The sequence below is a fragment of the Callionymus lyra genome, chromosome 3, assembly GCF_982586985.1.
Source record: "Callionymus lyra chromosome 3, fCalLyr1.hap1.1, whole genome shotgun sequence".
NCBI classification, from domain to species: Eukaryota; Metazoa; Chordata; class Actinopteri; order Syngnathiformes; family Callionymidae; genus Callionymus; species Callionymus lyra.
Window position 1 is genome coordinate 35,802,850 of NC_141820.1, and position 27,968 is coordinate 35,830,817.

The 27,968-nt window shown below is 38.4% G+C and overlaps 4 protein-coding genes across 5 annotated transcripts; 3 read left to right on the forward strand and 1 right to left on the reverse strand.

Annotated features, from left to right (window-relative positions):
- Positions 1–11,767: 11,767 nt before the first annotated feature.
- Positions 11,768–13,031, forward strand: LOC148084610 (ATPase inhibitor, mitochondrial-like). Its single transcript, XM_087785982.1, has 3 exons — positions 11,768–11,983; positions 12,586–12,698; positions 12,782–13,031. The coding sequence occupies exons 1-3, from the start codon at positions 11,912–11,914 to the stop codon at positions 12,921–12,923; spliced, it is 327 nt and encodes a 108-aa protein (XP_087642108.1). The 5' UTR covers positions 11,768–11,911; the 3' UTR covers positions 12,924–13,031.
- Positions 13,032–13,241: 210 nt separating this feature from the next.
- On the forward strand, positions 13,242–21,922 carry LOC148084611 (heterogeneous nuclear ribonucleoprotein R-like). Of its 2 annotated transcripts, XM_087787727.1 has the most exons (13): positions 13,242–13,421; positions 14,260–14,414; positions 14,485–14,603; positions 14,811–14,918; positions 15,012–15,125; positions 15,211–15,387; positions 15,750–15,885; positions 15,959–16,164; positions 16,242–16,391; positions 17,570–17,691; positions 17,787–18,322; positions 20,371–20,427; positions 21,863–21,922. In XM_087787727.1, the coding sequence occupies exons 2-12, from the start codon at positions 14,261–14,263 to the stop codon at positions 20,412–20,414; spliced, it is 1,866 nt and encodes a 621-aa protein (XP_087643853.1). In that variant the 5' UTR covers positions 13,242–13,421; position 14,260; the 3' UTR covers positions 20,415–20,427; positions 21,863–21,922. The 2 variants fall into 2 exon arrangements, with proteins under 2 accessions (XP_087643853.1, XP_087643852.1); XM_087787726.1 differs by lacking the exons at positions 20,371–20,427; positions 21,863–21,922 and having other exon boundaries at positions 13,243–13,421; positions 17,787–19,149.
- A 1,299-nt stretch (positions 21,923–23,221) lies between these two features.
- On the forward strand, positions 23,222–25,941 carry dnajc8 (DnaJ (Hsp40) homolog, subfamily C, member 8). The gene is made up of 9 exons (XM_087787728.1): positions 23,222–23,316; positions 23,842–23,943; positions 24,191–24,247; positions 24,340–24,406; positions 24,485–24,579; positions 24,659–24,730; positions 24,796–24,887; positions 24,967–25,042; positions 25,565–25,941. Exons 1-9 carry the CDS (start codon positions 23,248–23,250, stop codon positions 25,682–25,684), a joined length of 750 nt encoding a protein of 249 aa, XP_087643854.1. The 5' UTR covers positions 23,222–23,247; the 3' UTR covers positions 25,685–25,941.
- Positions 25,942–26,265: 324 nt separating this feature from the next.
- Positions 26,266–27,850, reverse strand: LOC148084613 (uncharacterized). Its single transcript, XM_087787729.1, has 3 exons — positions 27,624–27,850; positions 26,499–26,586; positions 26,266–26,436 (listed from the first exon to the last, which is right to left on the reverse strand). Exons 1-3 carry the CDS (start codon positions 27,848–27,850, stop codon positions 26,269–26,271), a joined length of 483 nt encoding a protein of 160 aa, XP_087643855.1. The 3' UTR covers positions 26,266–26,268.
- Positions 27,851–27,968: the final 118 nt, after the last annotated feature.

The window sequence follows — 27,968 nt, forward strand, 5'->3', positions numbered from 1 at the left end:
GAACGGCCTTCTGATGTGACCGGCTGGGAGGGAGAGAGAGACAGGGAGCTGAAGAAAGAAGGATAGGGTAAGATTAGACTGGGATAGGAAATGGAGATCAGTGTAGAGCATAGGAAGCAGAGTTCAGAGAGGGCCATTGAGAGGAAACTAGATCTAGGTAAAGGATTTTTGTATCCAGGCATGTGCTTTGGATGTGTTGTTAGTTTGTAGGTTAAGAGAAGAATCTTAAATAGTATTGTAATTTCCACTGAAAGCCAGTGTTAAGTGGCCAACACAGAGGAAATGTCTTTCTTTTCAGACAATATGAGCTGCAGTTTGGAATACGCTGAAGGGATCTGAACTTCTGAGTGACTTTATGATCATACTGTTAGTTTCAGTAGGCAGCAGCATCTAAATGAGGTCGAGAAGAACAAGTACTGAAACACGGCCCTGATCAGAAGCCATTAGCAAGTCATTGCCAAATTTAAACGGAGCAGTCTCTCTGTGCCTTGGTGTTCTATAAAACCAGATTTTAAAAAATCAAATTGATTGTTATTATGGAGATACTCGCACAGCTGACAAGCAACAACATTCTCCACAATCTTTGTAATGAAGGTGAGATTGGAGATAAGAACCCCTGGATCAAGAGTGACCTTTTTAAGAGGTTTAATAACATCAACTCAATTTATTAAATATTTTGATCATGCTTTATTGAATTGCTGATGTTCTTAAATCTGTGGAGTGAAAATAAAAATAGAATGATTTGTGTGTTTATATCACTCAAATTGGGGCGTAACGCAAAAATGCCTTTTTGTATTGTTTGTCAAAAACAAGAAAAAAAAAAGGAAGAAAAACTCATACATGTAACAGAGAAGCATCCTGCCTACCATCTTTGATATCTGAGATATCCAGTCTGGCTTGTGTTAGCCTTGTAAATCCTGGGTGATTATGTGTATTAATTGGCAACCTAATGACATTTACTGTATAAACTCATTGACAACATTCATAGAAATCCACCAAATCTGTAGTCTCTGGGTTTCAAACAATAATGTGTTTTTAAATATATGCCATGAACTGCAAATAGAAAAACAGACTGCTTTTTAGATGATAATAATACTTTTATGATCTGATCTATTTCAGGGATATCAAAGGAGAAAAACAACTATGACAGGGGAAAAAAAGTCATGTTTGACAGATGAGAGAGCACATTTCTATTTGGAAAGAGAACAGTTTATATTTAGCTTCACCTTCTCTGCAGTCTATTTCACTACCATCATGTCTTTGCTGTAGTGTTATGTTGAACATAATGATCGCCAGGATCATCTGTATCTTGTCAGACAGAAAGCAGCAAGTCAAGCTAGGGAAACATCTGTTCCCTGGACCATCACCACTGGTGCCCCTCAAGGCTGTGTTCTCTCACCCCTGCTCTACTCACTGTACACAAACAGCTGCAACCTCATGTCATCTCTCTGCCAAACTCCTCAAGTTTGCGGACGACACCACTCTGATCGGACTTATCTCAGATGGAGACGAGTCCATCTACAGATCAGACGTGGATCGACTGGTGACCTGGTGCAGTGAGCATAACCTGCAGCTCAACGCACAGAAGACATTGGAGATGTCTTTCGGATCATGAATATTGTTCAATTAAATTGATAGCAATTTGTTTTATTTTATAATGTAATTATTTATTCATGTCTTTATTACTGTTATTCTTTTTTTTAATGACTACTATTTTTATTTCTGTATTCTTCCACATATCTTATCCTATGTTGCCAGCACAAAATATTCCAGTGCTCCAGTTTACAGTGCTGGCAATACAATTTTTCTGATTCTGATAGATGTGTATAATTTCTCAAATTAATTACCCAGTATGAACACATCACATCAAACATGATTGGTCTTTCTTAACAGTTACTGACACATGTGTCCCTTCGCTTTAGACAAATGAAGATTAAAATCATGCAATAATAATCTGTCTGTTGGGTTAAAGAAAGAGTTAAGCCAACAGGCAAATCTCAGGGCAGACCCAGCTTTTACCTGGAGACCATTTTATTTACCTCTTAGGGCCTCTCAACACACATGATAGAAAAATGAATAACCAAGAACCAGTTCAAAGATAAATCTCGATACTGTGTCACCTGATTTAAATATAAAAATGCCACCATCAAGCAACTTATTTTTCTTGTCATGCTCCATTTCCTATGGGACTTTGTGTTGTTGCTGCTGTAGAGAAGTTTGCAGCTTTTCATTTTCAGACAAAAAAGTTGCCACCACAAAACTGCAGCGTACTTGAAAGAAAGGCATTATTAAAGTGAATGCAGAACTGCTTTTCTAGGACAGGATGTGCAGGTCCACTGAGCAAGCAGACAGATTGAATATAGAAGAGGCAGAGTGAGGAATATAACAAAAATCCAAACACAATTTGAATGTTCAACTTGTAACATATGTACCTCATGTTTAATAAATGTCATGTATTATATCTTAGACACATTTTAAAATGTAATATATTCCAAAGTATCAGTGTGATTGGTGATCTGGTTCAAAACATCTTTCGTTACTGTGTGATCTTTAACAACATTTTCCCTGCCAATCATACCATCACACTCTCACATGCACACAGAAACACTTCTTATTTTGAAACCCCCACATGATCTAATGTGAAATCTAATATCAATTAGCACCTTGCTGTCTGCAACAGTCATTGCTCATAGTTGAAGGCTGTTGCTAAGGCAACAGCAGATCTTAAACCCTTGATGAGTGAGGAAGATACAGTTTCTAGAGGCCAAAGGGGAAAAATGCAAATTACTTTAATTATCTCAATATCTGTTTTTTAAAAGGCACTTTAGAGTTAGTTAGAAGGTTGACTATTAGGACATGAATAAACAGTGGCGTGCACTCGGGAAAACATAAGACAACAATAAGAAATAATACTATTTTTGTTGAGGTCAACTATTGCAGAGTAGTTCAAGAGAGTGTGACATGCAGTTCAGTGTAGTGCCAACAGAGGAGGAGGTGCTGGCACTGAAATACTTCCATAAAGGGTAGAGTACACACTCAATGATATGGAGGTTGGCCGACCAACTCACCACCACATGATCCTTCCAGCCACCTCATTGTTCATGGTCCTCTTTCAAATCCACGGTGGTCTTGGCTTGCACACTGGATGTTCATTGGCACGACTGACTTCCAAAGGGGTGCTCTGCAGCATTCACTAGCTCAAGAAAATCTCCTGGACATCTGATGGACTTATTCAAGAATGTGAGTTGTGCGTTGACCCAACTTGACCATGGGAGCTCATTTAGACGAATCAAACAGGGAAGCTGTATTCACTGACTCATACTGTAAACTGTAGACACTTGTCATTCCTGATGGAGGCGCTAATCAAGATGAAGATAAATGCTTCGATAATTAGTTGAGGGACGATCATGTCTCCAAATAATAATGCTGAAGTTGATTATGCTGATGCTTGTCCTCACATGCATGTCTCGCTGAGAGTTTGTAATGTGCATGAGTATTAAGGTTTTAATCGTTAGCCTAGTTGTGCAGCTCTCTTGTGGTAAAGGTATTAGTAGAGCACATCATGCTTGGGTCAGAGACAAAGTGAGGATAGTATATTTAAATCAAGTAATTCTGTAATTAAGTAACTTCATCATATATCATTATACCTTTTAGAGAGGAAGTCATGTTTAGTGTTCAGGCTGAAAATACAGGCAAATGCAGGAAACTACTAAACCTAGAACTAGAAAAAATCTTTCAGTGCATGACAAATCCCACAAGTGTGACTCAAAGTTCCCAGAACTTTTACTGCAGTCAAACTAATCCTGAAAGTCAATTCATATTCAAGGCAATTTCAGCAAATGGTGACAAATGTATGTACAAAGTACATAATGACATTTGTGTAAAATTATACATGTATGCGATCATATTGCTGTGAAGTACTCAAGGTCCTCTCAAGAAAAAGATTGCAACAAAAAAGAACAGCACCACCTGTGGTTTCAAGTGTGGTGCAATTAGCTCTGTGTGCGTCATCAGTCATAGTCGGTGGCCACTTAAAGTACAGCCGTTGTCAAACTCCAACTTTACTGACTTGATCCCATGTTTCAAATGTTCTTTTCCTCTTCAAGTTGTATTACGTCCCTCATTATCACAATGTTTTGAAGTTATTATTTTACAAAGTTCTTTCCTGGTGGTTATGGTAGGCAAGATTTCCAGATATAGATCTACAGAAGAAAAATGCGTTTTGAGTGGGCCGGGCTTAAGGACATTTTATGTAAATAATGTAAATATTTCAATGAAAATCAACACATTAGTGGCCCATTATTTATGCTTCCATATTTTACTTTCAGGCCACCAATGGGCCTCAGGGGTTGCCTGGTTTCCATCATTAACGATATTTTTAAGAGGTTTGATGTTAAGGCAAAACACTCAAAACGCACTTTAAAATAGGTCAAATCTTTGAAGGAACCTTTCATGCTCTTGTCACTGTTGAAAATTTAAATTTTACTAATTTTCCTCATATGAAAGGTGTGATTATTTTTTGTAATCTGTAATCAAGTAATCTGTTCCTTTTGAGTTACATGCAAAATTCATTTTCATGTACCTACTGGAGCTTTTGAGCTGTTTGATTTGAATAATATTCTAATCATGAAGTGCCTTTTGAAAAATAATTGATCTTCCTTTTTTGTCATTTCTATAAAAAGTGATTTCCCGGTAATTATTTCTCCTGATCAAACAGGCTTCATTAAAAATAGACAATCTTTTTTTAACTTGAGAAGGTTAGTCAACATAATCTATATCTACATCCAGTCACATAACTGCTGAAGCTGTCATATCTCTTAACGCAGAAAAAGCCTTCGACCGGGTAGAGTGGCCCTACCTTTTTTACACTCTTGACAGGTTTGGATACAGCAAGAGATGTATCAACTGGATTAGATTGTTATACTCCTCACCTCAAGCCTCTGTGCGTACAAACAGTAATTCAGAACACTTTTCACTCTACAGATCCACCAGACAAGGATGCCCTTCGAGTCCACTGCTGTTTGATATTGCAGTCGAACCTCTGGCTGTAGCCCTCCGTTCTAATCCTGAAATTACTGGTATAAGAGAAATGGCGTGGAGCACAAATTCTCACTTTATGCAGATGACCTCTTATTATACATTTCTAACTTATGCACGACAGTACCAGAAACACTCAGGGTCCTTGAAACATTCAGTTTCATATCAGGCTATAAGATAAATGTAAATAAAAGTGAATTATTTCCAGTTTACACCTTAGCAACTCAATATCAATTACATAGTTTACCCTTTAAAGTAGCAAGTGAAGGTTTTGTCTATCTAGGAATTACAATTACACGCAAATATCAAGGACTGTTCAACGCAAACTTTCAGCCCTGCTTGGAACGGATGCAAAAGGATTTTGAGCGCTGGTCACTACTGCCAGGATGCGGAAGGAAACCCAGGAGCAGAAAGTGTCCGTTCGTCAAACTTGACAGTTTTATTTAGGAGCAGGCAGAGGGATCGCCAAAGGCAGTCCAGGAAAAACATCAAACAGGAAAGATATCCAAAAAACAGGTCAGGGGCAGAAAGGCGAGAGAACGTCAGAGTCAAAAAACCAGGAAGGGAAAACAATCTCGTATCAGGAGTCTATAACGTGAAACACACACTAGACAACACGGGACAGTGAGTGTGACCAACTGACAAAGACTGAGGGAGAGTGAGCAGTATAAGAAGGCTGCAGTGGCAGCTGCGGAGCAGGAGAACACAAGACAGGTGGAGACAATAACAATCAGCAGGAGAAGGGACCGGAAAAGAAACTCAGACACAGAAGGGAGCAGGTTTCAAAATAAAAACAGGAAACACCAAGAAAGACACACGAGACATAACAACTACTACCTCTTAATCTCGCTGCAAGAGTAAATTCTGTTAAAATTAACATTTTACCCAAATTCTCATATCTCTTTCAATCCATACCAGTATTTCTCCCAACGGCTTTTTTTTTTTCGAAAAATAGACACATCAATTTTGGAATTTATTTAGAATAAAAAGAACCCAAGGATATGTAAAGAACTTCTGTAAAGGTCAAAGTCACATGGAGGGTTGGCTTTACCCAATCTAAAACAGTATTATTGGGCCAAAAACATCCGTATTGTTGAGTACCGGATCAACTTTGAGGGGTCTCACAATCCCCCGTCTTGGATAGCTATGGAAGCTGCATCTTCCAAACCAGTTTCATTGTCTGCCCTGAAACATTCTTCTGTTAACTGTCCCACTTATGCTCCTATTAAGAATATTATAATCAAAAAAACCTTAAAGATTTGGACTCAGTTTAAACGTCATTTCAATCTACAGTCAATCCCCATCACTGCTCCCATCATTAGAAACCACATATTTGCCCCCTCATTAGTAGACGATGCATTCTTGACCTGGTCAAGATGTGAGATCAACACTTTTAAAGATCTATTCAAGGACAACACATTCGCAACCTTTGAAGAATTATCAGAATAACACTCTCTTCCTAAACAACACTTATTCAGATATTTACAAATCTGTACTTTTGTCCAAAAAACATTTGGTCAATTTCCAATTTTGCCTGAAAAAACTCTGTTGGATATATTTCTTTGACAAACTCCAGTGATGAAGAGCTTAATAACACATAACTATAATATAATCCATAATCTCACTTCAACATCTCTGGATGGGATCGAGGCTCTCTGGGAGGAGGAGATCATTTCTGAGGACCAATGGGACAGAGTTCTGAAGCGTGTTCATACCTCAAGTATTTGTGACAGACATGGACTGATCCATTGCAAGATTGTTCACCGCACACACTGGACTAAACTGAAACTCTCTAAAATATACGACCACGTTGATGCAGTTTGTGAGAGGTGCCATAATGGAACAGCTCACCATCTACACGTTTTGGTCATGTCCCTCTCTGACCATCTTTTTAGAGAACATCTTTAGGACATTGTCAGAGGTCGTTGAGACCAATATCGGACCGAATACTTTAACTGCTTTATTTGGTATTTCTGATCCACCTCTAACCAAACTCTAAAAAGATGTAGTAGCCTTTTCAACATGACTGGATACATCACACTTTAATAGGGTCCAGCACTAAGTTCAAAAGGATATGGGGACCTTTTCTGGCATATGAAAGGACAATGCACTTGACCGTCACCTCATGAAAATATTTTATTCTATTGCTTGTTTATCTTAAATGCTTGTTTAGATTGACAATGTCATTATTAGTACAATTAAGAAAAAAAAGATCATTTGAAAAAATATTCTTTGTGGACAAATATTCAGTTTGTGTTTTTTTTCAACCAAAATGATAATTTAATTCTCATTTCACACTGCATCTCACTGAACATGAAAATTATTGCCACCATTTTGATTTCTTACATAAAATTGATCTTTGTGTGTTTAATATGTTGATGCTGTGAAGTCTTAGTTAATGATAAGACAGTCGGGAAAAGCACTTGTCAGGTCGACCTGAGAAGAAAACACGCTGCCTTATTAGAAAGAATCGATACAAGTGCATGGCTCCTTCACGCTGCAGTCGAGTTTGCCATAGGAGTCAATTCTCCTTAATTATTGCTGAACCCGTGAAACCAGTGATGAAACCAGCTTATGTGGACCGCTTGTTCTCTGGTTATAAGGCCAATGAGTTCAGAACACAAAGATAATGCTGCCTCTACCATTCTTGATTATCACCATGGCAACCAAAGTAATCGCCGCACTCTACATGAACGATATGCCTCAAATATGTGAAATCATAAAATAATGTTTCTAGGAGATTGTGTAACATCCATTCACTTACACACCAGCTGTTCTCTATGACTCTGTCATAAATACTTTAGATTATATTTTTTTCAAGAAATACATTCATAAAGATATCAAGATTTGTTTTTTGTTGTAGCAAATAAACACTAATACTGAAAAAGTTCTCTGGACACTCTCTTAAAGAGAAGGTTTGGAGCTCAGTCATTCAGGAGAGACGCAAAGTAGAACAACTGCTCCTATACATGGAGAGAAGCCAGTTGAGGTGGCTCGGGCACGTCTTTATGACGAGTCCCTGGATTCCTCCTTCAGAAACTCTTTTCCAATTGGGAGGAGACCTTGGTGCAGACAGAGGACACGTTATTAGATTTTTGGATTATTAGTCAAATACCTTTTTATCATTTTTTAACTATTGAATTAAGTATTCTATAAAATTAAAATAACAAAAATAGAATTATAAGTGAAGGTGAACCCATGTGCGAAAAGGTAATCCAAATGGAGGCAGTGGAACATACATGAATATCAGACAATAAAGAAAAAGTTTAGAAAAAGTAACACAAGAAAATATCAAAAAGAGGTTATGAAAATGTTGCAATGAAGGCCAGACGTGGCGGGATTTGAACCAGGAAATATAACAGGTGAAACAAATAGGTATTCAACTAATGGAAGGGAAAATCAATTAATAGGGAAGTCGAAAATAAACAAATAACAAAGTATTAATAATGAGACAATCTGTGCTTAGTTTAGGACAGCATTTTTCAGCGATGGTAAGGTTGATTAATCATCTGGACTCAGAGAGTAATTTTTTATACATGTTCAAAACTGAAAAAAAAGGGTACTGCTTGGTCGTTGTGCCCAATAGAACAAAAGGTAGATATTATTTTCCTATCAGGAGTACCCAAATCAGCCTCCCACACCCTAACCTATTTTTATCCGCCTGAGTCCCACCTGTCATCTCATGTCCTCATCTACCACACACAAACCTCTAGGGATAAAAAAGCAAAGCTATCCACCACATCTGAGTTCAATCAACAACATGGGTTTTGACACTTCCCTCGCAGGTAAGCTACTTCTTAGCTGACTTGCTCCAGTGATGTACCCACTTATATTCTTGTGGATGTCCAATGTTCACACAAACCTGTATCACCTCTACAAAAAAAGTAAATTATTAAACAATATGTTGACCGTATTATGTAGGTTTATGTATTTTTAATCGTCGGCTTAATGATCTCCTTATTTAGAATTTATTTATAAAAAACATAAAAATGCTGCTATATGTTAGTGTGTGTAGTTGTTTGTCTGTACACAATTAACTGGTTCCTTATGTAGCTCAGAGAGACTCCAGAATCCTAAAACCCTGTAGATGGAAATTGTGAAAAGGAATTAATAAATATCCCTCATCAGCACAAATTCATATTTCACAGCACCACCAACTGAGATGGTGTTAATGCAGGTGTAATATGCATGATGCTCACAATAAAAATGAAATGTGTATATATTTTATGTGCAAATATTTGTACTCGTATTTCTCTGTAGGTATAATAGTAATTTTGTCATTAAAATCAGCACCGTGATTGATTTGCAACGGAACCTTCTGTCACTTCTTGTTCTGCATGACCTTACTCTGTCTTTGCTCAGGTCTTTGCTGTTGCCAGGTAACTGTTTGCTATGGCAACAAATGAGCCGACGAGGTGAGCAGCTCTGAAAGAATTCAGGTAACCAGCTGCTCTCTTTTCTCTGTACCGGAAGTATGCCCAAAAATATGATGTACCGACATACACCCAAAACAGGTCAGTAATAAGGTCATTTAGTTGTTGCTTCTACCAATTAAGTAAGAAATTAATAGTTTCTGACTGTGTGTTGAGATAATACCAACACTTACAGAATACAAAATTGTATAGTATTAGGTGGTTTCATTCAAAGCGTTTTCATTCTTTTTCTTTGTTGTAAGAGGTTGGATTAATAATAAATGTGTTTCTTATAAGAGCTTTGTAGGTCATGCATTGTGTAAGCTACATCAACTTTCCAGAAATCCTGTGACACTGGCTCCAAAAAAGAACCCAGAACAGAGGAAATCACACCTTTCTATGCAGATATAGCAGCTCTGTAACTTTTCAACACACCCATCATCCAGGTTAAGAATATTGGAACCTGAGAAAATTGTTTATGTTTTGAATACAATGATGTATTGTATTTGTATAAGAAAATGGTGCAATAATACCCTGTATCAACCATTTTAAAAATCTGATTATGACCCAAAGCCCTATGCACTGAAATAAAATTAATATTAAAAAAAATTAAGTAATTGAAATTCCATTCAAAATCATATTGTATGCATTTATCTTTTTTATAATATGTTTTCAGATTAAATAGTTTTATTGTAAATGTAATGGTAACTGCTTAGTCACACCTCCTGATATGTGCCAACACTGCCTCCATCTGTTGCATCTGTGTACCTGCAGCAGATTTAAACACTTGTAATAAAGATAAAAGAAGACCCTTGGTCTGGGTGTGTTTGCTGTGTCCATGAGCAAGATTAATATCAATCCTCAACAGCAGGAGTTCCTCGTCCACATTTCCTGTCGTCAAAGCGTCTCCTTGTGGTTCGAGTCCTGCGAAAAGAAAGGTGAGTGTCAGTGACCATGAGCTGGAAGAATGTTCATCACAGCTGTGACTCATCTGTACTAAACACCCACATGCACGAATATGCTGTAAGGCTTCTCTTGAGTGAGAGTCCTCCATCCCTTTGTGGACCAACATGATGATGTCAGGCCGGGTTTGTCACTTTAAACATATGTCAACCGGAAACTGAAATAAAAATGGACCATACTTTCTGCAGTGTTCTGTAAAGAGCATCCTCACTCATGGCATCTGGGTGTGGATTGTGGGCAGATCCTAGGCTGTCAAGAAGACCCTAGAGAGTCAGGAAATCAGAGCATCATCGCAGTACAAATGACCTATCTGTCAGAAAACAAGCAGCGAATGAGGGCAGCAATGAGAACAGTGCAGGGTGTCTCAGGTGGTGCTTCTAGTCCTGCACAAATATGCTCTACTTTTCAAGAAAACATTCTGTTAAACTGCCATAAGGATGACTGTTTTCTTGTGAAACAAAATTGGCCATCAACGTATGGCAGGAAAAGAGAATGAATAGGGGAAGTAAAAAATATATATTAAAGTATTAATAATGAGACAATCTTTGCTTTATTTAGGAAAGGATTTTAATGCTATGGTAATGTTGATTAATCATGTTATTTGGATTCAGAGAGAATTGTTTCATACCTGTTCAAAACTGAAGAAGAAATATGTTTAGGAAAACATGCAGTAGAATTTTTTTTTTTTTTAAAGAATACTGAATTTATACTGAGAATACATGATGACATAATTGGTGGGGGAAAAACTGCTTGGTCGTTTTTTCCAATAAAACCAGTACCCAACCCGCCTCCTCCACCCACCTTAACCTATCTTCCATCATCCTCCTGAGTCCCACCTACCATATTTCTGTCCTCATCTACCACACACAAAGCATTAGAAATCAAACGATATATATATATATATATATTATGTAGTTTAACTCATTCATATCAGAACATTTTACTTCCACTGTTAATATCTTCATCATTCAATAGTTGCTCAAGTTCTTTTTATTTGCTTCACTACATATGAATAACATGATAATGGCGTTATTTAGTTTTTTCACATATTCCTGTTGCATACATCTGGTCGTGGTTTGTAAAACAATTATTTTAGTTATTAAACAAACTTGTACAATCCGTATTTTCAGGGGAAATTAAAGGATATTACTTAACCATAAAAACATATTTAAAATCACTTTTTACAAGAAGTAAGTAAGCGGTATAATTTCAAATGACAAACTAAAAAACTGCAAAGTATTAAATATATCCAATTGATCACATATTGATGGTGTGTTTTTTCTATGTCGTGCAGAAAGCCCGTCAGTTCCCTCCCTCGCCACCTGGGGGCAATAACAAGCTGACTGTGGCAACAATCGAAACATCGAGGACTGGAGCTCCACTCCCATCTCAGACCTGCTTAACTTGAAGGCAAAATTCCTCCGCATATTTTTTTTTTCAAGCGTTATCAGAATATCTCCCCTATCTGCTGTGTCACGCTGCTTGCATCTGTCAGGGAAATGGCGAGACTCTTGTTGCGGTCGAGGTTGAGAGAGTGTCTCTTCTCTCAGATCAGAAAGGGATCTGATCAGGTAAACTGATGACTTTTGACGTTAGCATATCGGGCTAGCATACAGGCTAAGCTAAACGCTAACATACAGTATATATATCCCTCGATTTTTTACATTCCTGTGTGTCGACGATTCGAAGGCCTATCGGATAAAGCTATCAAATAGTAGGTCTGTGTGTTCTATGATGCGTATTTTTCAATACGCCATATGCAATAACTGACAGCCGTTCTCCTTCACTGCAAAAATAAATAAACAGGGAAAAGTGAAGTCACCTGACCTGGCTTTTGGATTGCGCAACATTAATGTTTTTTAAAACAGCGCGAGTCTTTCCATTACACGGTAAAAGTGGCTGCAGAGAACGTACTGTGTATTGTAATGTAATGTTCTATGTTAGGCCATAACATGATGATCTGGTTTGTAAACGTGTCGTTCCCATTGACTGCAGACAGTATTGATCCTTGTTTAATTATACTTCCTGTATCATTCAAATAACACTCCAGAGGAGAGAAAACACGTTTTTTTTCTATTATCACTTGTGCATTTTTTGCATGCATTTTAATGCAATGCATTCAAATTATATTTTTGAAACAAATGAGTAAACTTTTCTCTCATTTTAATCCTAGCTTGGGGACTTGGGGTCCGGGGCTGGCAAGGGTGGAGGCGGAGGAGGCTCAGTGAGGGAAGCTGGAGGTGCATTTGGGAAAAGGCAAGCAGCTGAAGAGGAGCGGTACTTCAGGTATTCGAATTGGCATCATTTGCAAGGACCATCTATGAAAAAAAATGTGAAATCTTTTTGACCAAGATCCTCTGTGCTTGCAGGCAAAAGGAGAAGGAGCAGATGGAGGCTCTAAGGAAGCATCATGCTGAAGAGATCGACCACCACAAGAAGGAGATTGAGCGTCTACAAAAAGAAATCGATCGCCATAGGGGGAAAATCAGAAAGCTAAAACATGATGACTAAATATTATCGACCCTTTCCTGCCAAAATACAGAAACAAACTCAGATGTTGTCCTGTATGAGACGTAATGAGTACAGAACTACAAATAAAGTAATTTTTTTTCAATTACAGTTGGCATTTCCATCTTCCTTTTAAAACACTACCTGTAAAACAAATTGCATCGTTTTTGCCTAATTCTAACTTAATTTGGTGTGACACGTAGCTATAATGTTTATCTTCTAAATGATAAATAAACCGAACCTGACTCTCCCTGCAGTTGTGGCGGTAACGAAAAATACAAAACACGCCCTAACGTGAGCGTCCTCGGAAGTCTCGCGATGTTTGCATAGCCGCGGTGTTGTTCGAGCCAGTCGGAGACGAGAGTCTGGCTGTCTGGAATTTTTGTCTCGTGTTTGATTCCAGCTGTACATTTTCCACATTAGCTGACTTTTTATACCATTGACGTGTTTTTTGTTTTTATACCGAGCCCCGCACTGCTGCTAGCCCCTCTAAAGCGACCGGTAAGTTTGGCTAACTGCTTCTTTGCACGCCGGTTGTGTAGGGTTTGTATAAAGGCGTCTGCGGCGGGCGGCCTACGTATGTGGACGCAAATCGTTCTGCTAGCTTGCTAGCTAACATACGTATACGTGGATTTCAATGATAAAACAAGATGGATATTGTCCTGTCGCTACCCAGACCTTAAAAAGGAGTGTCACGTAGTTGTTTTTGGTGAATTGGAAACCTTAAATCGTGTTATTTTTAAGGACGGCATGGCGAGGGGGGCGGGACGGCCGCCACACAATGCCGACACAATAACACAAACCTACAGGTAGATTTTTACGAAAGAAATGTCTTTAAACGCGAGGAGTCATTTCGAAATTCAAACATCTGATTTTGATATAATGTTCGCCATTACGTGTTAAAACTGGATCATTTTGCTCCGAACTATCGTTTTGTAAGACACGTCAAAATGTCATTGTTTTCACGTTTAAAAATACTATTTACCCTTAGACAAAAAAGCTGTATATGGAATTACTTACTTAATTGGAGTTTCTCCCGTCGGTTAAAATACGCTTTTAAATATTTGTTTGCGAAGTCCTCGTTCGTAGAGCTAACAAAAAACTGAAATGTAACAATCGTTTCAAAACATACTTTTTGAAGTATTTAGATTCGCATTGCATTGTTAAATTGCCGAGTTTAATGCATATTAATCTGCTTACCATTGTACAATTGCAGGCAAAGGTTTTGATCAGTGTCATCGTGTTTAAGACAGATATTCTTATCATCAAAGTTCGATAACCAATACATTGATTGGATCCAGACGTTTTCCTTGCATCTTTGTTTTGGTTTCACAAACAGAATGGCTGGTACTGAGGTGAACGGTAGCTCTGTCCTTATCAAGGAGGAGGAAGAACCAATGGATGTGACAACCCACACAGAGAACTACCAGACGCTCATCGATGCAGGGCTTCCCCAGGAGGTTGCAGAGAGTCTTGACAACATCTTTCAGACAGGTTTGTGCAGTGACTTTACAGCAGGTTTGTTAAAACAAACCAAGTTGACTGACATTGGGGTATTTCATAGGATTGGTTGCCTATGAAGATCTTGATGAAAGGGCAATTGATGCACTTCGAGAGTTCAATGAGGAAGGGGCTCTTTCTGTGCTGCAGCAGTTCAAAGAGAGTGACTTGTCCCATGTACAGGTATTTGTGTAGTTTACCTTACATTCTCTTTGTTAATGTTGTTCATTGTCATTTGGGAAGATGTCATGAAAAACGTACGAATGTAATAAGAAAGGGATTTCTATGGTGGGCTTGAGATGTAAAAAAAAAAAAAGAACCTCCAGTTTTACCATATAATATGTTTACGCCAATATATGTCCCTCTTAACCCCATTTTTTTCTTTTTAAGAATAAGAGTGCTTTCCTCTGCGGAGTAATGAAGACATATCGACAGAGAGAAAAGCAAGGAAGTAAAGTTCAAGAATCCACCAAGGGTCCAGATGAAGGAAAAATAAAGGTAAACGAAACTTCCACTTTAAAGCTACAAAGCAAACTTAAAAGATGCACATGACCTCATAGTGAAACATTTACTCTATTTTTTTTTTTGAAGGCCCTGTTGGATCGCACAGGCTACACTCTAGATGTCACCACAGGACAAAGAAAGTATGGTGGTCCTCCACCTGATGGTGTGTTTAAAGGAACCCAACCAGGAATTGGTACTGAGGTAAGGATTAGAAATGCATAAGCTTGAAAATTGGCCCAAGACAAACTGACAGTTGGTAACTTTCTACTGTGTTTGGGCCCAAAAGGTGTTTGTCGGTAAAATCCCAAGAGACCTTTATGAGGATGAACTGGTGCCACTTTTTGAGTCTGCTGGTTCCATTTGGGATCTCAGGTTAATGATGGACCCACTTTCTGGTCAAAACAGAGGCTATGCCTTTATCACATACTGCAACAAGGATGACGCCCAGAAAGCAGTTAAACTTGTAAGTATCTTTTGAATTTCCTTAAATGTAAAACAAAGGACAAAGTTCATGGTGGCCGCCACTTTGTATTTACCTGCATATTTCAGTTATCAATGGGCTGTTTTAACATTTCGGAAGAAAATCTAAAATTAGAAGGAAAATGCACTCTAAATTAGACAATTGCCAATGAAGTTTAATTATTTGAATATTTCTACAAAAAGATGGTCATAACAAAAACTGATTTTAATTTGTCACTGGTTAGTTAATCGAACCTGATACATAGTCTTTCTTTTTGGTGTAGTGTGGCCCAATTTACCACATCTTTAACATCTGTTGGTGTTGCCATTTAGTATCTAACTGTTGCATATGCATTTGTGTTCTAGTGCGATAATCATGAAATCCGACCTGGCAAGTACCTTGGGGTGTGTATATCAGTTGCAAACAATCGCCTCTTTGTTGGATCTATTCCAAAGAACAAGACCAGGGAAAGCATTTTGGAAGACTTTGGCAAAGTTACAGGTCAATATTGGTGTAATGATGTTTCTGCAGACATTAGCAAGTGGTTAACTCTTTGATGGGGGTGTTTTCTCAGAGGGCCTTCAGGAGGTGATACTGTACCATCAACCTGATGACAAGAAGAAGAATCGAGGGTTTTGTTTCCTGGAATATGAGGACCACAAGTCTGCTGCACAAGCCCGTCGTCGCCTCATGAGTGGAAAGGTCAAGGTGTGGGGGAACCCCGTGACTGTGGAGTGGGCGGACCCTGTTGCAGAGCCAGATCCAGAAGTTATGGCTAAGGTCTTCAAGTCCTTCTTTGTTGTTCATTGCAAATGATTATTCTTGCTTTAGATTGTAATCCTGTACTTTGTCTGCAGGTGAAGGTTCTTTTTGTCCGAAAGCTTGCAACTGCTGTCACTGAGGAGCTCCTGGAAAGCACCTTTTCTCAATTTGGAAAACTTGAGCGTGTGAAGAAATTGAAAGACTACGCTTTTGTACATTTTGAGGAGAGAAATGCTGCTGTAAAGGTGGGTTGTCAATAATTTATATTCGAATGAAATGTAATGTAATGACATTTTTGGAAACAAAAATGTACAAAAATGTTATATTAAATGCTATCTATTTTATACCTTTTACTATATAGCTCATTTAAAATATGGACACTAGTTGTTTTCCTGCTGTTTATACAAATAAGTAGTTTCTTCTGGTAAGCTAAATCAAAGATTTTTGTGGTAAGGTAATTTTTTCTTTAAAAAAAAAAAGTGTTTGGAAGGTTAGTGGAATGGAATTAAATCAAAACCAAGTCAAATTGATACCATTGCAAGATTACACGTATCTACTGCCAAGTTTAAAATAATAACCATCTGTAATTGTTTAATAACGGGTGGTACATTTTTTTTTTTTATGAAGCTGAAGCACATCACCACATTTTTGTGTTTATGTTGGACTTATTGTAAAGGCCTTGACACACCGTGCCGATTATCGGGCGTCGGGCAGTCCTTTGTGGTCGGCGCCCCAAGTGCGTGTGTCTCCCCTATTCGGGAGCCGGCGTCCTAGTCGGACGACAAAAGAGACGGGTTCAGTCTGGAGTCTCAGTCGGGCTCGATGATCAGTCTTATTGGTCCAGTGCTAGGTTTGGCTTGCGAAAAAGCGCAGGACAATGAAACGGAAGTGACTATTGTAAACACTAGATAAGCTCGACACACGTATACGGAAAATCCCTCCGAGCTGCCCCTGTGAGATCCACTCTCACCTACTTGCGTTTTTTCTGAGACTTCTTTCTTCCACAACAAGAAGACCAAGGGCTAACAATACCAGTCGCTTCACTTTGTGTCGTTATCCATTGTATTTTTATTTAATTTTTCGTTTAACGGGTGAAAACACCGACTAGTCTCGGAGCATTTCCACTTTTCACTTTACTCTAGCGTCAACACGCTGCAGCGTCACCCGCTGTCGCACATGCGCAGAACATACTTTTGCCGACAGTCTCATTGGTGTGTTCCGAGGCATTTTTCCGAGGGACAGGGTCAGACTACATCAGACCACACAGGACTGCCTGATGGCGTCAGACGCCCCACAATCGGCGCGGTGTGCCCAGGCCTTTACAGTTACTCTTCTCCCAACCATTTGAAAATGCCTATAGACTGCTCCACCACTTGGACTGATCAAAGTCATTACTTTTTCCATGTGAATGAATAACTTGAAGGCAATGGATGAGATGAATGGAAAGGAGCTTGGAGGGGAGGAGATTGAAATTGTCCTTGCCAAGCCGCCAGACAAGAAGAGGAAAGAAAGGCAAGCAGCTCGCCAGACGACAAGAGGGGGCGGGTAAGACCAAATCCACCCTTTTTTGAATGTCCCTCAGTGTTGAAGATTTGAGATCTCTTCTTTAATATTGGCAACTCCTTTTGCTTTTTTTAAAGGTATGATGAATATTATTATTACCAACCTCCACGCATGCCTCCACCTGGCCGTGGAAGGGGGCGTGGCAACCGAGGGGGTTACGCCTACCCTCCAGATTACTACGGGTATGATGATTATTACGATGACTACTGCGGCTACGACTACCATGACTACCGTGGTGGCTATGAAGACCCTTATTACTATGAAGATGTGTACAGCATGAGGGGCCGTGGCTCCCGTCCCAGCAGAGCCGGCCCACCCCCTCCTCGATCTCGTGGTGCACCCCCTGCACGAGGCAGAGGAGGCTACCCCCAAAGAGGCCTTCCTCTGGGTGGTCCGAGAGGTGCCCGTGGAGGCCGTGGAGCCCCATTCCAGCCTCACAGGGGCCGCGGTCTTCGTGGGGCAAGAGGCAACCGTGGAGGAAACGTGGGTGGAAAGAGGAAGGCGGATGTGTTTAACCAGCCTGACTCCAAACGCCGCCAGACCAACACCCAACAGAACTGGGGGTCCCAGCCGATCGCTCAGCAGCCTCTGCAGCAAGGGGCCGACTATTCCGGTAACTATGGTTACAGTAATGACAACATGGAGTTTTCACAGGATTCTTATGGGCAGCAGTGGAAGTAAAGGCACCAAATACATTTGGCTTTGACACAAAAAAAGAAAAAAAAATGATGCATAGGTGTGGGTTAAATTGGCCTCAGTAACATCTGTTACATTTTATTTGTTACATCCCATTACAAATCTGTATATATCCATCATAAATTCAAAAATTGGCTCAAGATGACTCTCTGGAAAGACCTTTTGGCTGAAGAAGTGAACGTAACAATTTTTCTGTTTTTCCTCTTCTTACTACAATTGTGTGGCAAAATCAAAACGTGTCATTGTCTCGTTCCGGTCATTCTAAAGCCAAACATGAACATTTTCAAAAGTGGACATCGATTATCCAAAGTCTGAGGACATTAAATAAGAACTTGCCTTGCAGTAAGTTTCTAACATGCTTCTTCCCCTATCTCCCCTTCTTGTACTCCTTTTATTTGTGACTCCCAATAGTTGCTTAGGGCCTTGCTTGTATATAATGCGAATGCTTACACCTTCATATTTCATTTTTTGCAATGGTGGAGAAAAAATCCACAGGAAGGTTAAAAAAAATCAAGATTTGTAATGTTCACGTGTATGCATAGTCGTAGAGGTCAACAATTTGTGTCTTGTTTTTTTTTTTTCTAAAAAAAATTGAAATCATAACTTCCTATGTTTTCTTTGAACATGCCCATTAGAATTTTGGTTTGGCTTACCTTAAAAGCCATAGAGTTCTGTTCTCTGATGGTCTTTGTATTTATAACTTTTAAGTTTGTTTTCATTTCAATAAAACTCAGATGAGAATCAGTCAATTGTCAGATACACAAATTCAGTGTTGTCATTCAATTCACAATTATCACATTGGAATAAAGATCATCTTTTTTCAGCTCAAATTTTCATTTTCAAATTTTAAGGACAGAAATGTGCATTCAAAAAGGAAAATGTGAAACATTTTTGACCAATTAAGAGGACTAAATGAACATTCCTGCTAACCACTGCAGCATCTGCTGGATGACCAGGTGTAATTGAAACTGCTCTAAGGTTGTTCCCGTCTGTTTTTCTGTGTAGAGATGTACACTCTGAAACTAGTGGGAATGTCAATGGTTTGAATCTGGTGCTTTGAAACATCGAGGGAGATGGTGATGATGAGTCATTTTGATGATGGGTTCACCTTCAAAAATGTGATCTGGTGTATTGATAAACTGTAGAGAATATATGTATAAACCTCAGCCTAAAGTCAGGTCCTGGTGCTAAGTCATGTTTCAGTCAAACCAAGGCTTTTACATTTCTTAAGTTTTTTTGAAAACAGCATTTAAAGGAGGGATTGGAATCTGCCTTTTCTTTTTCTCCCCAAAAGTATTTACTAAATTCACAAAATTGATTCACAACCCAAAATGTGTTGAAACCTTTTAAAGGCCCAAAGATAATGTGATTGTGTATAAATGAAACCCTGTTCAATATATTGTCCATGACATCACTAGTGTCTTTAATGTTCACCTCATTTAAATCCAGAAAATTTGACCTTTCAGAGATTTTTCCCAGCAACAACTAGACATTAAAATCCAAATCATACGGCTGACCATCTTTATTTGACAACCTGACTTGATTCAATATGTGTACATACCGGTCCAAACTGAGGGTTTTTATTTATTTTGAACAACTCATTGTATTGGGAACTTAAAAAAAAGATCTGAATAGTATCTCTATTTCTCTACTGAAAATATTAGACACCTGATGTGTACGTCTCCACAAAAACATAGACTGGGACAAACTCAATGTTGCACCATGATCCTGAGATTATGAAACATTTGATCAAGACCTATAGTCACCTGGAATGGTCTACAAAATCGGTTCATCTTCTCCACCTCTTTCCTCGAGGATCAGAGATTCCAAATGGTTCAAATTCAACTGATCGTCAATGAAGTCAGAATGGTTTTGTATACCCAAGTCTTCACCTTTAACTGCCTTAATGACACTGCTACTATTATTGTGTTTCATGTGTGTGTCCTCTTATTCCAACCTGCCTAGGTGGAGGAGCAAAGAGGGCGGCACCAGTAGAGGGACTCACCTGAACGGTGCTCCAGGGTGAGCTAGCTTTGCGCAGAGTACTATCCCCTCTTCTGTGGCTAATCGAAATCACCGGAGAAACACTTGCCATGATTTTGAGTCAAGCATATCAGTTTTGGAAGCTCTTTTACCGTATGTGCAAAAAGAAACATCCAAATTTTAGGTTTGCCTTTCACCATTATTGGAAAAATATTCTGGCGATAGCAAGTCGCAATTTCCAGTAGTCTTTCCTATCATCTAAATACCAAAACACGATAGTTTTTCGTTCATTTCTAATTTTTCAATTATCTATATATATTTAGTAATGATATCCTAGTAAACTAAGCATTTTCTGACTAGGATGTTGCAAAAACATGACTGCTACAATCAAAGTGCTGCACTATTCAATAAACCAATGTTGCTCATCCTATTATATTTCAGAATAAAGTTCCTAATTCTGTAGAAGTAATCAAATTGAGTAAAAATGAGTGGGTTAATAAAGCACTTTCCTCTCGCAAAGTTCTAGATCTCATAACATAAGATTGATATAAACCTTGACGGACAGTGTGAAGACTAAACATGTACAACCTTGTTGAAAAACATGAGTGTAACACACATTGCGGTGTTCCACATTATTGCTTGAAACACACAGTCGTTCGATTAGAATCATTTAATTTGTAGACGCACCTAGCAGTACTCTGGAACTAATACTTGCTTGCGCAACAATTGTGAATTGTAGCCACTAGTTCAGTAGTCACAAATTTATCATTTCAGGTCTAAGGAAGACCAATCCTTAATACAAGGTCCTTTCATACACGTATAGTAATTTGATTTAAAAAATGATTTCTCATTAAATAGAATTTCAGATTTCCCCTCCCGATTTTGGCATTGATGCACATGAGATGCTGTTTTTTCGCCTCTACCATGGACCTAAAGAAAGTAGCTGCACACAGAGACACCTTGTTGCGTCTATTTTCTTTTTTCATCCAACAATGGCTTTTTAATTGTTCAACCTGAATCCTGGATAGAGAGTTGACAGCACTTTGAATGTAGAAGAGAAGTTAATACTGACAATTATATCAGCTGACAACATGACACATTTAAGATCGATTGTCTCATATTCTTTAATGCTATTTGCTTTTCATTTCTCAATTGAGTATTCAATGATCAAATGATAAACAATTGTGCTTTCCTTTCCCTCTTTCTCAGTGGTCCCTACACGGTTAATTTTCAGGGTTATGGTACCTTTGCTTTGCTGTGTTTCTTTTCTGAAGAACCCATTAAACCAATACCACAATTATCATTCAGTCCTTGGGGAGTAATTTGTTAAAGAGTGGACAGGTTGTGTAAACCAGACTGATGTAGGGACCACGGATCTGAAGCCAACAGCTCTTGCAAATTTAAGTACCATCCAATGCTGGAGTGTCATTGTCACGTCAGATATGTGGCTTTATATGTTGCCTCTTGTCACCAGGCAGTAAAAGGAGCTGCCCCAACCCATGTGACTAACTGGCACAGATGATGGGACTAGTTGGTAAGACTGTTTAATCTAACATTCAGTAGTACACTTGTGTCAAAAAAAAATATTAGAGCACACTTGTACTGTTTTATATATTTATCAATCAATAAGTAACCCCTGTGTGTATTGTGACTAACTGAAAAGAACACTTTATTTTTGTCATTAGAATATAGCTATTAAGAACTTAAATTGTTATTGTCAAGAAAACATGGAAACTATCTTTATCAGTTCATTAATTGCACTGATGATTCTTATATATAGATAAAACTTTATTGAATCCCAGAATTCCTTTGTTTGCTACTAAACCGTATTTTACATTTGGAAAATATATCTAATTTATGTACCTCTTTAATAATGTGAATTTTGCTGACTTCCACATGGCTAAATATTCTTCTCTTATGCTGCTGCCTGACAGTGACATGATTTGAATGAACCTTTGTTGTCTTCTAGTTTGCAGGTGAAGTTCCTTCCTAAGACCACAGACCACACTGGAAGACTGATCTAGGACAGTCATGAAAACCTGAGCTTAAGGTACAAAGCAATCGTATATTAAGTCAGGGAGTGCTTATTCCAATCAAGACATTAAAGATGAGTCAATTCTCAGACAAAAGTTAACAAATGATCTTGTAAATGTTCTAGATTCGTGAAGATCTGATGATTAGAGGATTCATCGTCCTGCAGGGTCTGGTCCGTCTCCATCTGGAATTTCTGGGAAAATGTGTTTATAGGCGTTATACTCAATAAACTTTTACTCCGTAGTGTTTGCCATTTCTCCTAAAGATGTGTGGATTGTTTATAATGCTTAGGTAAACCCCTGAGTCTTAAATAAGTTAAATTCAATTTATGTTTAAAGTTGACGCAAAAAATGTTCAAATTATTTTTGTTGCTGGTGTCGTCTGGTTAAATTGTGTAGATGTGTATCTAAGCCAATTAAGGGAGTGATTTCAGTTCCCATGTGTACACGGTCAAATCCACTCGGGCATTCGAGGGGGATAAAGACTGAACTGCATAATAACAGGTAGCTCGATTTAGATATAAGTCTTCAACAGAATTGCAAAGAGGATCTAAAAGCTAAATGGTGTATGACCTTTAATTTACCTTCCTAACTAGACTGCTACAGAACGTATTAAAATGTGAAGGCGTTAAAGACTATATAAACAAATTCCCTAAAACGATGCTAAAATAAACATTCATGCCGCAACCAAAGAACCGATAGAACTTGTGCTGTGTTTTTGGTTTTCCACTCGTTCATCTTGAACAGAAAACAAAAACGTGCTGAAAGTGCGTCTTGGTTCGCCAACGCTCCGTCACAAATTTACGTCACATAAAACGAGCTAAAGATGGCGGCCACCGGAGGAGAACCTTCTCTCAGTGTGTCGGATGAATTATTTCAAAACTTCTACACTGAGGTATGCGAAAGCAAATGCAACTTACTACTTCAGGCGATGAAATTGTTTTTAAACTCTATCCTTTGTGGTCGCATTTGCTGTTCCCGTATCCCGCAGAAGGGCCCTCTCCATGTTTTAGCAATGCTAACAACAACTAGCTAACATTGGGTTTGTGTTAAAAACCCATTCAAATTTATTCTTTTTATACAGGCAAGCGAACAGTTCTATTGTGGCTGACTTGAAATGTGTCTTCGAAATGTAGTGTAAACTGGTTGTTTCGCAGGTATCGAGGCAGATACTTTGGATCGCACAAAAATGAGTTCACATGTCTCTAAATAGTTGTGTTGTATGGCAGATTGTGCTGGAATACGGAGGCTAAAATATTTATTAAAATGTTCATTTAATTTAGCAATTGCAATGGCACAGCACATCATTTTGCAATGATGGCCGAAGTTTATCATTGGTCTTGTTATTTTACAGGCAACTGTTTATATCTTGGCTCGTTGCTAATAACCTGTGCGATCTCGTTGTGTGGCTGTTTTACAGGTGAAGCAAATCGAGAAGCGAGACTCCGTGTTGACATCTAAGCAGCAGATAGAAAGACTGCTTCGGCCAGGATCCTCCTACTTTAACCTCAACCCATTTGAGGTATAAACAAAAAAACAATTGTAACCTCCCAACATTTGTTTTTCTTAAATATTTGCTAATGTCCTTAACTGAGAAGAGAATTAGGTCATAGGTAAGTTTATTAATAGTTAGAGTTTCAGAACCCCCATAATGAAGTGTCTGTTCTTTGTGACATTTAACCAGGATAATACCTTGTTAAATTCTTGCAGTTATTATATTTCTATCAATCAATGGTTCATGCCTCAACTATATATTTGTCTTGTCTCAGGTGCTGCAAATTGATCCTGAGGCAACAAATGATGAATTGAAGAAGCGATTCAGAGCAGTAAGCAAGCAAAATAAATAACTTCCTTTAGAAAACCAACCTTTTTTTAACTTTGTTGGCACTAATTAAACACTTTCTCCTAACACTTTCAGTTATCAATTTTGGTTCATCCAGACAAAAATCAGGATGATGTAGAAAGAGCCCAAAAAGCATTTGAAGGTATTCATTTGCACTGATCCTTAATCCTTTGTTTCGAATGCAAATTATTACTCATCTTTCACTTTTTGTGTCTGTCAGCCGTGGATAAGGCGTACAAACTTCTACTGGAGCCAGAGCAGAAGGGAAGAGCTTTAGATGTGATCAATGCAGGAAAAGAGTATGTTGAACATATGGTGAGTATCCACACTTGAAACTGTACTGTAGAATAAAAATGTTGGAGAATGTTTCTTTAATATTTAATTTGTCTCATAGATAAAAGAGAAACGAAAACAGCTGAAGAAGGAGGGCAAAGCACAGTATGTGGAAGAGGATGACCCTGAAGTTGTAAGTCTTGATTTAATTACATTCATCATTGTTCGTGTTAATGCTAACGCTCTTCAAATGTCCAGTTCAAGCAGGCCGTGTACAAACAGACCATGAAGCTTTTTGCAGAGCTGGCAATCAAGAGAAAAGAGCGAGAAACTAAGGATATGCATGAGAGGTAGACAAAAAAAACGACACGTTTTCCAATGGTATAAAAATATATATGCCTTGATTAAGTGTTATTTTCCCTCCTTCAGGAAAAGAGCAAGAGAGGAGGAAATTGAAACGGCGGAGAAAGCGAAGCGAGATAGAGAATGGCAGAAAAACTTTGAGGTCGGTTACTATGATGAGCTCATAACTTACTGGTTATGTTGAGCTGAATCATTTTAGTAAAAAAGATCTTATTGTGGTTTATCTGTTATATAATTGAAGATAATAATAAAAAACATGTTAATACATTACAGACTTATTGGTAAGTAGAGTTACATTTCCAAAAATGAATTGAATTGATGGAAACATGAATATACATCTCAAGTGAAGAAAAAGTTCCGTAAACTAATCTTTGGTGATTGACAATGTGCTAAAATACACATACACACAGACAAATGGACACAACAAGCTTAGTCATGGTTAAAGACTGAGATAATTTGAATATGTTAAGCAGTTCAAACACTGTTTAAAGTATAAAGCTGTAATAAAGCACACATTTGAAGCTGCTTTATCATCATTTTTTAATGTAATAAAATAACTCTTAAATATTAAGTATGTATAGGTAATTTTCAAGCAGCAAGGCACTGGTTTCTGTATCGGTTATGTCCAAGAATAATTAATCAAATCACTCCTTTCAACTCACAGGAGACTAGAGACGGACGGGTGGACAGTTGGAGGAACTTCCAGGCGAAAGGGAAGAGCAAGGAAAAGAAGAACCGTTCCTTCCTTAAACCTCCCAAAGTAAAGATGGAACAAAGGGAGTGATGCTGGAATCAGGACTTATTAACTCTTTTCACAAACCAGTGTGTCCTCATCGTCCGCCATCTAATGAGTAGCTGTCGTCCTTGTCGCCTGAGAACCCGTCACATGACTGCTCAACATCCATGACATACCTTAGTTTTGTATTGTTTTTCTACTGTACATACATGATCTCTTTAAGTTAGCTTGACGTCAAAAATGAATGTTTGTCTTTTGAGTTTTGTTCAGGATTTGAGAGTATAAAATAAACTAGGTAAGAATGATTTTTTGATGTGTCCAGGTTTCCGCGTAGCCGCTTTATTTTCAGTCTTCCACATTCAATTCTGCATGTTTGTTCACAAAGTGTGTGTGAACCCTGGTCCATGATTATGGTCAATAAAAGGAGCATATAGTTGTAACAATCTGACGTCTCAGTTGTTAACATGCTGCCTGAGATTCAGGCACATTTAGTGTCGTCTGTGATGCTCAACATGTAAAAAAAAAAAAAAAAATAGAAACGTATGAAAGTGAGAGCCATTTATTTACAGCTTCTTTTCAAGTTTGTGATTTTCAAGTCTTTTTGGCAGTATTTCGGAGAACAGTTCAGTCATTCACATAACTTTGCAAGGGTCACCAGCAGCACTGGCTCCAGCAACAGTCGCGGGTGTGTTGGTTCCTCCCATCATTCCGTCTAAGCTGAGGCCTTTGAAGGCCCCGAAGAAGGAATCGTCCTTTGCTGCAGATGCTGCCGTCTTCTTGGAGGCCGTGCCTTTCTTGTGCTGTAGTAGATGTTCTTTAGATTCAGGAATTCAAAAGCAATAACGCAGTGTGATACACTTACTTTTGGGAGGCAGTGATGTCTCCTGAAGTGCGTTTTCCTCACAGACCGCTCTGCATTCTTCTTTGCTATTATTGCTTGTTGTCGCTTCCTTGAAGGTAAAAAAAAAAAAGCAACATTATGTGGATGCACGTGGACAAGCAGTTTATTTATGTTCACCTAATCCTGCTAAGCTTGGAACCCTTGTAGCTAAACAGCCTGACAAGTTTAACACTTAACTGGGCCATCACCGGAAACAAATCCTTTGTTTTGTGTTGAAATGGAAATAAAACAAAAATTAAAATCTAAGGATTATACATATCCCAAATAAATGTAATTTATTGTGGGCATAGGGATTCAAATAAAACTGAAAAGGTTACACAAAAGCATTGATTTAGAAATAGATTTACATTTTGACAATTTAACATTGTCAAAAATGTAGTTTTCTAAACGAGTATTATAAAAGGCTAGTTTACTTTGATCGCTAAACTAACTTAGGTATCCTTTTGTGATATGCTAGCTTTGTGCTATTGTGTAAAGGTGGTGTAATGCTGCTGGTTTTAATGTTCAAGTTTATACATTAAGCAAAAAAATAACAAGAGCAACGACTTAAAGTAGAAAGAACAGGAACGCAAACGTTATTATGAAACCGACTCCATTTCATTAGCCTGTAGTTTCGACGTTAGCTTGTACAGCATTTGGCGCGCTAACATGTTAGCCTATTAGCTCATCATTTAGCTGTTGTGCTGTGATTGGCTAGAAACCTTTTTTTACTGGTTATACTTTTAGTAAAATGTTTTAAAACCATTCAGGATTAGATTTTGGGCATTTAAACATGTGCATGTGTGATAATATGACATTTAAAGCTGAACTCTTTAAAATATATTGTTAATTTATCATCGATCTCTACCTCCCTATAAGGTTAGTAATTTTGTTTTGTTTGTTTCTTTAAGTTTCGCTGCCTTGGTTCTGCTTTTCTATTGCTTAATTTGTGTGTTAGCATGTTTCATTCTTTTATTCTGTTCTGCCACAACAAATAAATCCTTTTCTGCATTTACAACGAAAGAAAAGATTCCAATTTTGATGGAGAATCCTTTGAGGAGTTAAAAAACGACATGAATCCCAGTAAAATAGATCAAACAACTGTACCTTTCCTTCTTCAGTTCGGCCTGGTAGGCTCTGAGCCACGAGTCTGGAACCTTCTGGCTGCTGCAGGGAAGACTTCTTCTTCTACTGATGCTTTTCCGGCGTGTGAAGCTGTTCCTGCGGACAGATGTTCCAGAACTGACTGTTTTTTTGGCCGGAGAGGCTTTGGAAGTCACACAGCTGTAAGTGAACTGCTTCAGAGGAGCGCTCAGCGACATGATGGAGTCCATGGTTCCAAACTGTTGCAGTGCGTCTCTTTGTAAAGCTTTTCGGCCCCAATAATACAATGAATCTCTCAGGCCCGCACTATAAATGAAGCTGCGATGCTCCTTAAAGATCCATAGTCTG

Bases quoted from the DNA above. Each gene is read 5' to 3' on its own strand.
- LOC148084610 (XM_087785982.1), top strand. From the start codon at position 11,912: ATGGCGAGACTCTTGTTGCGGTCGAGGTTGAGAGAGTGTCTCTTCTCT. The intron at 11,984-12,585 runs GTAAACTGATGA...TTTTAATCCTAG, and splicing joins TCAGAAAGGGATCTGATCAG to CTTGGGGACTTGGGGTCCGG. The intron at 12,699-12,781 runs GTATTCGAATTG...CTGTGCTTGCAG, and splicing joins GAAGAGGAGCGGTACTTCAG to GCAAAAGGAGAAGGAGCAGA.
- LOC148084611 (XM_087787726.1), top strand. From the start codon at position 14,261: ATGGCTGGTACTGAGGTGAACGGTAGCTCTGTCCTTATCAAGGAGGAG. The intron at 14,919-15,011 runs GTAAACGAAACT...TTTTTTTTGAAG, and splicing joins CAGATGAAGGAAAAATAAAG to GCCCTGTTGGATCGCACAGG. The intron at 15,388-15,749 runs GTAAGTATCTTT...TTTGTGTTCTAG, and splicing joins CCCAGAAAGCAGTTAAACTT to TGCGATAATCATGAAATCCG.
- dnajc8 (XM_087787728.1), top strand. From the start codon at position 23,248: ATGGCGGCCACCGGAGGAGAACCTTCTCTCAGTGTGTCGGATGAATTA. The intron at 23,944-24,190 runs GTATAAACAAAA...GTCTTGTCTCAG, and splicing joins TTAACCTCAACCCATTTGAG to GTGCTGCAAATTGATCCTGA. The intron at 24,248-24,339 runs GTAAGCAAGCAA...TAACACTTTCAG, and splicing joins TGAAGAAGCGATTCAGAGCA to TTATCAATTTTGGTTCATCC.
- LOC148084613 (XM_087787729.1), bottom strand. From the start codon at position 27,850: ATGGACTCCATCATGTCGCTGAGCGCTCCTCTGAAGCAGTTCACTTAC. The intron at 26,587-27,623 runs GTACAGTTGTTT...TTTACCTTCAAG, and splicing joins GCCGAACTGAAGAAGGAAAG to GAAGCGACAACAAGCAATAA. The intron at 26,437-26,498 runs GTAAGTGTATCA...CATCTACTACAG, and splicing joins GACATCACTGCCTCCCAAAA to CACAAGAAAGGCACGGCCTC.